The following is a 12,110-nucleotide window of genomic DNA, read 5'->3' as shown; positions in this document are numbered from 1 at the left end:
AGGACCTTCTAAATTTGTGAACTTGTCTTTATTTTATTTATCACTTTCAGTATTTTGTTATGTTATTTCATTGTGATGTTTTGTTTGAAACAAAAAAAAACTAAAACTAAACCAAAAAAAACTTATGCATGGTTTCTTTTTTTCGCGCGCCCTTTGTTCTTTTGGTAGTATAGTCTCAAATTACAACTTTGCATGCATTTCAAATTTTTCCTGAAAACTAACATGCTTTTTTAAAAGAAACAATCCATAGTTTTCTTTGGAAATTTTGCGGATCAAAACACAAAAGGTTTTTTTTAAAAAAAGAAATGTGTATCTAGAGGGTGAAAACAATGAAAGACTTTCTCGAATGGCAAGATGGACTCAGATGTTTTGTATGACTTGATAAAAGAGTAGTTGTTGAAACATTGGTTTGGCTTGAATGTGGAAATAGACCCTAAGCCTTAGTGATCATGTGACCACAAATTTTATGTTGAGTGCCCGCATGGGTATGTTTTGCGATTGATTTTGCATGAATTTCTAATTATCATAATATGCGATTCATGGGGATGATCAGGGCATTCCTTTCTTTCTAAGCCATTGGCCAAACAGCTATCCCAATATACATTATTTTCTACCATTTGCAAGCCTTTTGAGCCAAACATTGATTTTTACCAGAACCCTAACCTAAGATAGAAGTTTCCAACCTTACCCTAGGGTAAGAAAGAAGGGGTATCTTCCAAGGGGGATTTCTATCATCTTTTGGTTAGTAATGTTCATCAAAACAAAAAGCAAAAAACCACACAAAGAACAAAAACCACAAAGAAAGAAAGAAAAAAGAAAGGAAACAAAAATCAATCAATCAAAAATAGAAAAGAGCAAAAGGAAAATAGAAAAGGAAAAACAAGTTCGAACAAACAATGTCTGAACCATGTACAAAGTTGTTGTAAAGAGAAAAAAGGAGGGGGAACAATAGTAACTTGGTTAAGACATGAGGGGATGGCAAGTGATCACCCGTTTAAGTTACTAACCAATTTCCTACAAAGTCCGACCTTAAAAAGTCCTATTGATCCATGATGATTATGCATATTATCCTTGATTTGATGGGAAATGACCACCAAATCAATTTATGACATATCTATGATTTGGAATTAAGACGAAAAAACTTGCCTATGTGAAGCTTTATACACTTTGTGCAGTTTTCCTCTGTTCGGTTAGACCCGGTGTTTCTTCTAATGTTCTTTTAGAAACGAAATGCAAATGTCTTAAATCTCATTTTTGGTTATGAGGAATTCTATCTGTATGTTTTCATTCCCCATTAGTCGCATTGTTTTTTGAAAAAAAATGTGTGTTGTTTTGATCGGTTTGGGGGTTTGTTTCTTTACCAAGCGTGTTCGCATTTTAGTGAAAGATTTCAAGACTTTAGTGTCTTTTGTCTTTACATTTCGACACTTCAATGTCTTCTGTCTTTACATTTCAAGACTTCAATGTCTTTTGTCTTTACATTCCTAGACTTCAATGTCTTTTGTCTTTACATTCCAAGATTTCAATGTCTTTTGTCTTTACATTTCAAGGCTTCAATGTCTTTTGTCTTTACATTTCAAGACTACAATGTCTTTTATTTTTATGCAAGACTACTTCAATTTCTTTTGTCTTTATATTTCAAGACTTCAATGTCTTCTATCTTTACATTTCAAGACTTCAATGTCTTCTATCTTTACATTTCAAGAATTCAATGTCTTTTGTCTTTACATTTCAAGACTTCAATGTCTTCTGTCTTTACATTTCAAGACTTCAATGTCTTCTGTCTTTACATTTCCAAGACTTCAATGTCTTTTGTCTTTACATTTCAAAGACTTCAATGTCTTTTGTCCTTACATTTCAAAAACTTCAATGTCTCCTATTTTGTTGTGCAAGACTACAACGTCTTTTGTTTAGTACTTTCGATACTTCATTCGTTTATTCTTTTTTACAGGTTTCACTTCTTTGGTTTTCGCTAGTTGCTGGTCGGATAGCAAGATCGCTTGGATGAAATTAGTGTCCTTATCTTTACTTATCTTTTCATTTTCAATAAAAGATAAGTAAAGAGGGGCAACTATCAGACCCTAATTTCGTTCGGGAACTATCATTCGCTGATGTTTTGATTTTCGTTAATCGAAAGGTGTTGTTCGACACCAGTTTCTGCACAAGGTGTGAGATCGTTCAATGTTTTGGTCAAGGATGTGAAAAATATCCAAGGGGAGGGGCAAAAGGGTCATTTCAAACAATTTCTGGACCCTGGCTCGCCCAGGCTAGCCTCTGGCTCGCCTAGGGCCCTAAATTGTTTAGGGCTAAAGGAACCAAGCGAGCTGCAGCTTGCCTGGGCGAGCCAGTTTCTTCTGGACTAAGCATCAACTCGCCTGGACAAGTTGCCATATGCCCTCACTTCCTATAAATAGGCGTGAGGGAGGCTAAGGAAGGGGTTGGACATTCAGTATTAAGAGGATTTTGAGAGAAATCAGATAGAAGAAGAAGAAGAAAGAAGAGAAAAACAAGGCTGAGGTGCTACCGAATTGCGACTATAATCAACTTCTACATCACTCTTCGTTCAGTGTTCTTCGTTTGTCATCCAATTAGTTTTTGTTTAAAGGATTTGGATACGATCTATGCACCCTTAAGGGTCCTCTTTGTTGTTTTGTGCATCTTCATCTCTTTCTTCTATCATCAGTAATCTCTTTTCTTCTTGTAAAGTAAATTTCAACCGATCATTAGTGTCATAAATCATTTTTTAAAGAGATTAAAAGTTAAGAAATAAAATCAAGATAAAATCAACATATAACTGAATTTCTCTCCATTAAAGTCACTTGAGATCGTTCAAGGTCCAACACCTTAACGACCTTTTTTGTTCTTGTTAGTTAAAAATAAATCTTTCAAAAGCCTAAAATCAATTCAACACACAACTTTCTCGCTTTAAAGAACTATGTAGGTCTGAATTCCTCATCGCACCTGAGGATACATAGGAGCAAGGGCAACACCCTTGTCGACCCCAAAAAAGTAAAAAATATTAAAAGGGAAAATAAATGATTTTGAAGTCACATTGCGCACACTCGATTAAAAGCTATCGTCCCTTGTGACGGGTGCGTGGGATGCTAATACCTTCCCTATGCGTAAACAACTCCCAAACCCTTATTTTCAAAATCCACAGACCTTCTTTTTTGGGTTTTCTAACGTTTTCCTCGAATAAGCGTTGGTGACAACTCCCGCGCGTTCTCTTTTTTTGGAAGACGTGCATTTTCATCTCACCTCACCTTCTCGCCGAAGGGTAGGTTGCGACAGAATCATCCAAGCTCTACAAAGAAAGAACCAATAGGTACCATGACAAAAAGATCCTCCATAGAGAATTGAGGCATGGACAATAAGCATTGCTCTGCAACTCAAGATTAAAGTTGTTTCTTGGAAAATTAAAATCAAGATGGAGTGGTCCCTTTAGTGTCAAAGAAGTTAAGCCTTATGGAGCTATAAAGATATAGAACCAATCCAAAGACCACAACTAGTTGGTTGATTAAATATCTACCTTGGTGGAGAAGTCCTACAACACACCACAATCATCAAGTTTGAAGATCCTTAGAGCGACACCAAATGTCAAGCTAGTGACGTTAAAGAAGCACTTACTGAGAGGCAAACCAACTTTTTAACTCTTATTTTTTACATTACATTCATTTATGATGGTTTTTAGCTTTAAGTTTGGAGTTCCTAAAAAAATTATCACTCAGTAGCATAGCACTAACTTGCATTTTTTTAGTTTTGTTCATCATGTGTAGCCTAATTAACGGCCAACTCGTTTGGATGACCACATACTCACTGTCCAAGGAGGTGTTGATGGCTATTCATCCCTAAGTGAAGCCTTCTCTACCCCTCTCTTTTACTTTTTGTTAATTTTGCTTTATTAGTTTAGTTGTTCAGTATATCTATGGTAGTTTAGAAATATATTTATTATTAGGAAGATAAGAAAACACAAGTGATCAAGAAGCATCACCATTTTCTTGCAAACCCACCATAAAATAAAACAAATTTTTGTGCTTAAATCATTCTTTGTGTGGCTGAACTCAAATGCTAAAAGTGATAACCATTGATTTGTTTGATTGAGATGTGTAAAGAGTTTGGCATGAAAAATTGAAAACAAATAAAGCAACTTGTAGACCTAGCCCGGTGAGTGAGTGATCCTTATAATGATACAAATATATATTGAGAGACACTCTTATTTCACTTACAGTAGACTTTGACTAAATCTCTTACAGATTGATTGCAATTATATGCATTGAAATAATTAAGGTCAAGTTTGCATGTTTACCTAAGACCCAAAAAGCCTACCCTACATTTTTTTATCCCTTACACCTTACTTTGAGCTTAATTGATGTATTCTTTTTTAATTCTCTAACCTTGAAATTTATATGTTTATATATATGCTACTCAAAAGTAAGGTGCAAGGGATATATTGATGTAATTTTCTATGGAGGCCTATATCTATCTACCTATATCTATATCGTAAGAAGCTCAGCACACTCATGTCATTTGGGTCTATCATGTACAAAAATACTTTTTATTTACTAATTAAAAATAATTTTAAAAAATTGAATTAAAATTAAACAAAATGAAAAACAAAACAAAAAGTAAAAATAGGGGGAAAAATCAAGAATTCAGCTTTAGAAAACCTAAGTTCTTAACGTAACTACTAAATATTTTTACTAAAACACAATGTGAATTCGGTGTCCCCAAAACCTAATTCACACTATCCAAAAAAGGAGGGGCACCTAGGTACATAATTTGGAAAAGGGGGTGGGTATTCAAGAACATAATTTTTTAGAAAGAGGTTGCATACGTAAAAATGTTGGGGGAAGCTGGCTGGAATTTGCTAAAACCTGCGGTTACATTTTCACCAACGCGGGAGAAGAAGAAAAAGGTTTGAAAGCATGCGAGTATGCTAGGAACGGAAATTTTCATTTTGCCCTTTATCATATCGTTCTAATTAGGGATAACCGTGAAAATTAAGTGAGAAAGTGTGTGTCAAAAATGTTATATTCCTATTATACCAAAATGTTACATACCTTTATATATTGTTATAAATAATCAATTTTATGAAAATAATTATTTAAAATAATTTATTTTTATTTATCTATAATCAATTTTAGATATAATTTGTTACATAACTAATTATATTCATAAACAGTTATATAATCGGGATATAAAAACAATACACGAACCAAACTAGTTATAGTTCTAGTATCAAACTCGAGAGTTTAAGTAAACTCTTGAGAGTTTCATAGACTCGACTCGTGGACTCAACTCTTAAACTCACAAGAATTCACTTCATATAAAAATAATAACAAAATATTTATAAATAGCATACTAATTAAACATTTCAACAATATAATAAAGGAGAATAGTAAATCATAAATTTCACAATACTTAAATAATCAAGTCTAATAATGCATCACTACTAGATAATAACTTACAGAAGTTATAATAGTGATAGATCATTCTCATCGCGGATTTGATGTTATTAAAAAACAAGGATTTGATGTTATTAAAGGTGATAATTTTTTTATTTGAAAATAACACACTAAATGAAGTTATGTTGAACACTAAATAAACAAAAAAATCCAAAATGACTTACATTTTGGTCTAATTTTGTTGACTTGTTGACTCGGTGGTAAACTCGAGAATTTACCGAATTTACTTAGAGCTTATAGAATCTATCCAAAATTTACTAAAAACTGAGGATAAGTAAACTCATAAACTCGTAAGAGTTATCGAATTAACTCGAAAGTTTAATAATCATAGTTGTAGTTCCTATTAATTATCTATTATAACTACTTATAATCTAGTTATCCATTAATTATGGTTATGATTATTTAAATAACCAAACCATTATCACCCATGATTTTATCCAGAGACCTACCGGTACACGAGATGCGACACTGCTTTCAGTTTTCAGTTTCCCTAACCTCCAAAAAAGGATGTACAACCATTGAGAGATCAAAATCTTTACAATAAAAAGCAGCTAAATATACTTCGAGATGAAGTACTACTCCAAACACCTATTATGTCCTACCATATCAACACTGACACTACTACTTAGACCGATCTCTGCTTATGAAAAATAGCCTCTTTGGTTACAAGTTTAATACCCCTAACCCAAAGCTCAGCAACTTCTAACCCCCCATCACATACAAAATGCACTTCCCTGCTCTTGCTAGTAAGCACCCTAAACATTCCAGGTTCTTCTGCATCACCTTTCTTGTACCTATTTCTGCGTAATGTTGAGCTTGGCCCTAACTCTGCCTCACAGCAAACCACATTTCTCCGGCTTGACTTCCCCCAACACAGCACACCGGCAGATCCCAACATTTGCATTTGTTTCCCATGGGGAGAGCCCTTACCACCTTTGGTGTGCTTCAGAACATAGGCACCACCTAATACCAATTTACGAGCAAGTTCATTTAGTATAACAGCCTCTGCATCGCTTTTCCCTCCTGTGACTTTCCTTGCGAGTAAAAGTGCAGTTTCCCCTCGAGCGTTTTTGGCATTACAATGGGCACCATATGAAATTAGAAGCTCGCAAATGGATGCATGGCCTTCCCTTGCTGCTAACATGAGGGGAGTGTAGTCCTCTCCATCAGGGGCATTGACATCATAACCTTTGCTGGTGAGCAATGTAACAGCATCCAAGTCACCACGACGAGCTGCACGATGTAAAGCATAGAATCCACCAGCATTGATATTGCCCTTTTCAAGCTCAAACTCAAGCATGACCTTTTCGAATAAATCACAGTTCAGATTCATTTCAGATAGGGTTATTGCTGTTTCACCAGATTTATTGCACAACTTTACATCAGCTCCAGCATATACCAGCAATCGAAAAGAATCCACATGGCCCTTTGAAGCAGCATGCATAACTGCAGAGAAACCACTGTCATCTTGATAGTCAACATCAAATGCTCCCGATTCAATGACAATTTTCAATGCCTCAGTATCTCCAGCTTGAGCTACAAATATTAAAGGCGAAAAAGTAGTAGCATTGCTGGATTTGGGTATCTTGCCTCTTCTGATTGTATCCAACACTGCTTGTTGAAAACCAAGTGACCAATTGTCCGACTTAGCGATTGAACTTGCAGATTGACCAGCAATATTCACCAAGCCAAAATCAGCACCAGCCCTTGTCAGTACTTTGAGACACTCTTCTTGTTTATATTTTGCACAGATCATCAAAGCTGAGTCACCAGAGTCTGTTGTGGAGTTCAAATCACAACCAAAATCAATAAGGCATTGAATAATTGTTGGTAAGCCTATCCGAGATGCCATGTGTATAGGAAGGAAACGAGTCTTGCTGGTAGTTTTAACTGGGGATTCCACATCCGCACCACATTCTAAGAGCACCTTGACAGCCTCAACATTGCCACAGAGTATGGCATGATGTAGAAGGGTCCTTCCACTGTGAGGTTTGGAGGAGGCATGTTGCAGGAGCAAGCGTAGAATAGCACCACTTTTTTCAAAATACTCGACTGCACACCAGGTTATGCCATAAGGTTCTCCCAGCCCAGCACCAACACGAAGCTCTTCACCAGTAGAAGTGTCCCATGACCATGCTCCAAGCCTCACCTCAAAGTCTAACCTCACACCATTCTGTAGTTCATTTGTAAGAAAAGTCTTAGTGAGGTTCATTTCACATTGACAATTAAATCTTGAAAGTCAAAAGGTAAAGCCAATAATGCAATATGTCACTATCAGCAGAATAAACCGATCAAACGCTAAAAATATAACCATGAAAATCTAATTTTGCTTTATTTTATTTGCAAATAGTTGTGCAACTGCAGAAAGCTGTTCAATATCATTAAAAGTGGTTGCTACTACCTTTGATCTGATGAACATAATCTTCGGCATTAACAAAGTATTTCATGCCATAAAGTCAAATGGCTTCTCACATAATTCATTATAGCTTTATGCAAATTATTTTGAATAAGACAGGGTGCAAAAACTAGGACTGGGCAGAGATATGAAATATTCTCATGCACTAAACCAAATTGTAACAATAATCAAAAGTTTGAAAGGGGCAATGGTAAAGATTACCTGCAATAGCAAATCAACAACGGGAACCTGCCTATGAATTACAGCAGCAACAAGTGCAGTACAATCCACATTTATGTGGAGAGAAGGCTTAAGTGACTGTAAAAGCACCCGGTCTGTTGCACTTGAATCCACACCACACTGCCATTGGATAAAATAAACCCCAAGTTTAGCATATTCAATCAAGTATTAACCATAACTAAAAAGTACAGTAAAAAATTGAGTACAAGCATAGGTTTTAGAGACTGGCAGTTAAATACTAAGTTTGCACTCCACTTAGAAATTAGGTATGAATCTGTCAGTTGAACTCAGGGAATAGGTAATTTTATCGTAGAAGTTTACTCTTGCAAAAGGACAGACAGGTGAAATCTTTGAGGAAGTTTCATGAAAAACTAACAAGCATGGAAAATACATGAAAGTTTTCTGAATGTAGAGAGAGCAGGAGGGAGAACATTATCAGATTGTGGAAGATAGAATCCAAACTAGGTATCAGCGCAGCAATCATGCATAACAAAAGATGTTCATGATAAAGTCAAGGACCTTTGGGTTTAAAAGAACCTCATTGTAGGGGCTAGAGATGTCCTATCTTCTTAATGCTTAGTATAGTACTGATCAAACAATTGCAAATGCTACTATAGTACTAATCTATGTTCTGGGGTCAAATTATGGAATCTCTAGAACTATGCTGCAGCAGAGCATAACAAGCACCTTTATGAGCGTCTCAACCACATCAACAAACCCCCTGCAGCTTGCAGTGACAAGAGCATGTACAGCAACATGAGGTCGGATGAAATCAGAGCTCATGAGCAATTCTAAACACCCTGCTTGACCATGGCAACTTGCCTCTATAAGAGCTTCTTCACATGCTGGTTGTGATGCCCCTGCTTTAAGTAAGATTTCAAGAATATTAAAGTGACCCTCCCTCACTGCTGCAGTTGTTGCAAAGCCTCTGAAGAGCCTCTGGTTTACATCAGCTCCCACACTCTACAATTGAAGATAAAAAACATTCAATATTTGTTAGCATGTTTAATTAGACTGTTCTTAAGAAATATCTGTTGTAGTAAAAAAGATATAACTGTTTAATTTTAAAATTGTTTTAAAAACATTAAAAAAATTATTGTTTCTTTAAAATAAACTAAATCGCCCTGACAAAATCTCCACAAGTATTTATTTTATTTCTTCACTTAAGTTCAAGGTGTTGGAAGGTAAGGTAGGACGGTAGGAATATTACAACACAGAGATTAGACGGTAGGAATATTAGTAAGAAATCAGGAATTTTGAATGCACTTGCGACACAGTGCCTTCCACATTTAATCATTTTTCATTAATTTTGCAGTAACTAATCCTGTTATGAATTAGCTCAACATTCGAATTTGAATAAAATCAATCAACAAAAAAAAAGGCAATAAAAAAATTGTGTGGGTGGGGCCTCATGAGGGAGGGAAGTATCATGCGTAAATTGCAATGTCCAATGGTCGGGGACAGTATGGGGCACACAGACAAAAGAGTGCAAGACAAGCTTGCTACCAAAAATACACAAAAAAAAGAAAAGAAAAAAATATAATTATGAAAATAAGCATGTATTCATGTAGTGTTCTCAAGAGTTTTTTATTATGTCGTAAAAATTAGGGGATAAACTATTTTTTCTACGGTACTATATTTTTCTTCCTTCTATGCAGATCCTGTTTCTGAGTGGCATACAAGTGTTATTACGAAAGAAAAGGTTAAAATTAAAAGAGAAAAAAAATGACAGACACTGAAATATTTTTCCTCTGGAATAAAATGGAACGTGTCATTTCATCGCCAGCTTAGAATGATTTAAAAGCCTTACGAATCGCAATATTCATTTTCTTTGTCGCTTCCAAAAAACCCCAAAACTGTGCATCGTTTTGGATACATGCTTGACGCTCGAGTATTTCTCTGTCTCTCTTTAGATTTAGATTTAGATTCAGGAAGAATAACAAGGGGAAATGGACAGATATGATGGTAGAATAGTTGTATACAGTGGCAACATTGGAGAAAAGTGAAGTGGGGACCAACAATGAAAACGCGAACGGGTTTCAAAAATTCAAAATCAACGTTACTATTTTAATACTACTTTTTCCTTCTCCCAGACGAAATCCACTTCCGTTTCAAAAATGAACAGCGCGAGGAGTTTCTTTTTTTCTTTTTTTAATTAAAATAACAGAGGGAAAGACATTTTGATTTTGAACTCGAAATTCAATTTAGGAACAGTTAAAACTCGAATTACAAAATACAAACACAGTGATCTCACAAGTTGAAATTGACGGTTCAAACTTCAAAATCAAAGAATCTGCACATTTTTCTTTTCTTTTTAGAAAAAAAAAAAACAATGAAAAAGGACGAAGCGCAGTTGAATCGTTGAAATCGAAACACGAAATGAAATGGAAGCACTCGGAATCAGAGAAAACGGGAAAAAAAATTTTGACAAAAGCAGTTAAAGAAGAGAAACGCTAGCAACACTTTTTCTAACCCTTGTCTATGTGATTGGTTAAAATTTGTTAAAAATCATTACTGCTTGTTTAATCATTGAGAGTGTTAGAAAGAGAGTGTCACTAGCATTCCTCAGTTAAATTCGAAAGCGCACGGATTGCGAAACGAGCTACGGCGCGGCATTGTTAATTACCAGTAACTTTCTGACGAGGGCGGCGTGGGCGGCGTGGACGGCGAGGAAGAGCGGCGAGACGTCGGAGATGAATTCCTGGAAGTCGAGGCGGACTTGGCTGGGGGACTCCGGGAGGAGGAGGAGGTCGGTGGAGGCGATCTTGAGCGTGACGGCGCCGGCGAAGTTGACGTCGACGGAGGGATCGACAATGCAGCGGAATGCCAGGGAGAGATCGCCGGAGTGGGAGGCTTCGAGGAGGCGCTGTGACACTTCGGTCTCCTCGTAGTCCACCGGGAACACCTGCTTGGCGGAGAACACCGTCATTGTGCGGCGGCAAAGGTGGAGGTTTTAACTTTCAACTAAGTTTTAGGTGGTTAGGGTGAGAGGGAGCATGCGCTCGTATCAAAAAGTGAAAATCTCTCTGAAAATCTCTCTCTCTCTCTCTCTCTCTCTCTCTCTCTCTCTCTCTTCTCTTTGAAGAAGAAGACGCGAGACTCGAGAGAAGTAATAAGTTGAAAGAAGAGAGCGCGAGAGATGGGATACGGAGAGAAGAAGGAAGTGGGTGGGTTTTTACTATTTATACTGGGATGGAATAACTACTACCGGGAAAGAGAGAGGGGACATCTAAATAAAAGTATAACTACGGTCTACGGAAGTTTACTATACTATCCTTCGAGGAAAGATAGTATATTTATTGTCTTGTAAGTTATAAACCTATTCTTTTTTAATTTTTTATGTTATCCTTTTCAATTATTTTAATATACTTTAACTTTTTCTTATTTATGTTAAAATATGTTATATTTAAAAATTAATAAGAATGTGAAGTTAATAAAATAAAATAAATAATTTTAACTGTACTTTTTTCATATATAATTGTGGAAATTTACTCACCAAGTTTTAATTGCACATAACCAATCATATGATTTTAGTTCATTCGTGGATTTTTTATTAAATATTTAACGAACTCTACTTACACAAAAGATGGTCTAACATTAATCTTGGGTTTGGATCACAAATTTTAAAATTTCAAATAATTTAAAATGTCTAGAATTTGAATTGTTTTTATTTTAATTTCTTTCATTTTTTAAATGTTTTGTTTGGATAAATCAATTCAAATTTCTTTCATTTTGAATTTTTTATTTGGATGGGGCAATTCAATTTTCTCCATATGCAAAATTCCAATTTTATATTTTAAATAGATGAAATTTTAATATTAAATTTTATAGAAAATAAATACAATCTAATTTTGAAATATTAATTAAAAAATATTTTCAAATTTTAATAATTTATAAATACAAAATATTGATAATTTTAATTAGGGTTGTTTTGTCTGACCACAACCAGCGATGTTTTTAAACCGACATCAACCAAGACTATTTTTTGGTCGACATCAAATAGGTTTTTT

General features: G+C 35.4%; 1 protein-coding gene across 1 annotated transcript; it reads right to left on the bottom strand.

The window, feature by feature from the left end:
• Positions 1 to 5,937: 5,937 nt before the first annotated feature.
• LOC100809132 (ankyrin-3) lies at positions 5,938 to 11,248 on the bottom strand. Its single transcript, XM_003553187.5, has 4 exons — positions 10,727 to 11,248; positions 8,788 to 9,063; positions 8,083 to 8,220; positions 5,938 to 7,638 (listed from the first exon to the last, which is right to left on the bottom strand). Exons 1-4 carry the CDS (start codon positions 11,027 to 11,029, stop codon positions 6,091 to 6,093), a joined length of 2,265 nt encoding a protein of 754 aa, XP_003553235.1. The 5' UTR covers positions 11,030 to 11,248; the 3' UTR covers positions 5,938 to 6,090.
• Between the last annotated feature and the right edge of the window lie 862 nt (positions 11,249 to 12,110).

Source organism: Glycine max, chromosome 19 (assembly GCF_000004515.6).
Source record: "Glycine max cultivar Williams 82 chromosome 19, Glycine_max_v4.0, whole genome shotgun sequence".
NCBI lineage: Eukaryota > Viridiplantae > Streptophyta > Magnoliopsida > Fabales > Fabaceae > Glycine > Glycine max.
The sequence above is the reverse complement of the archived record's forward strand: the minus strand, read 5'-3'. Positions and strand labels throughout refer to the sequence as shown.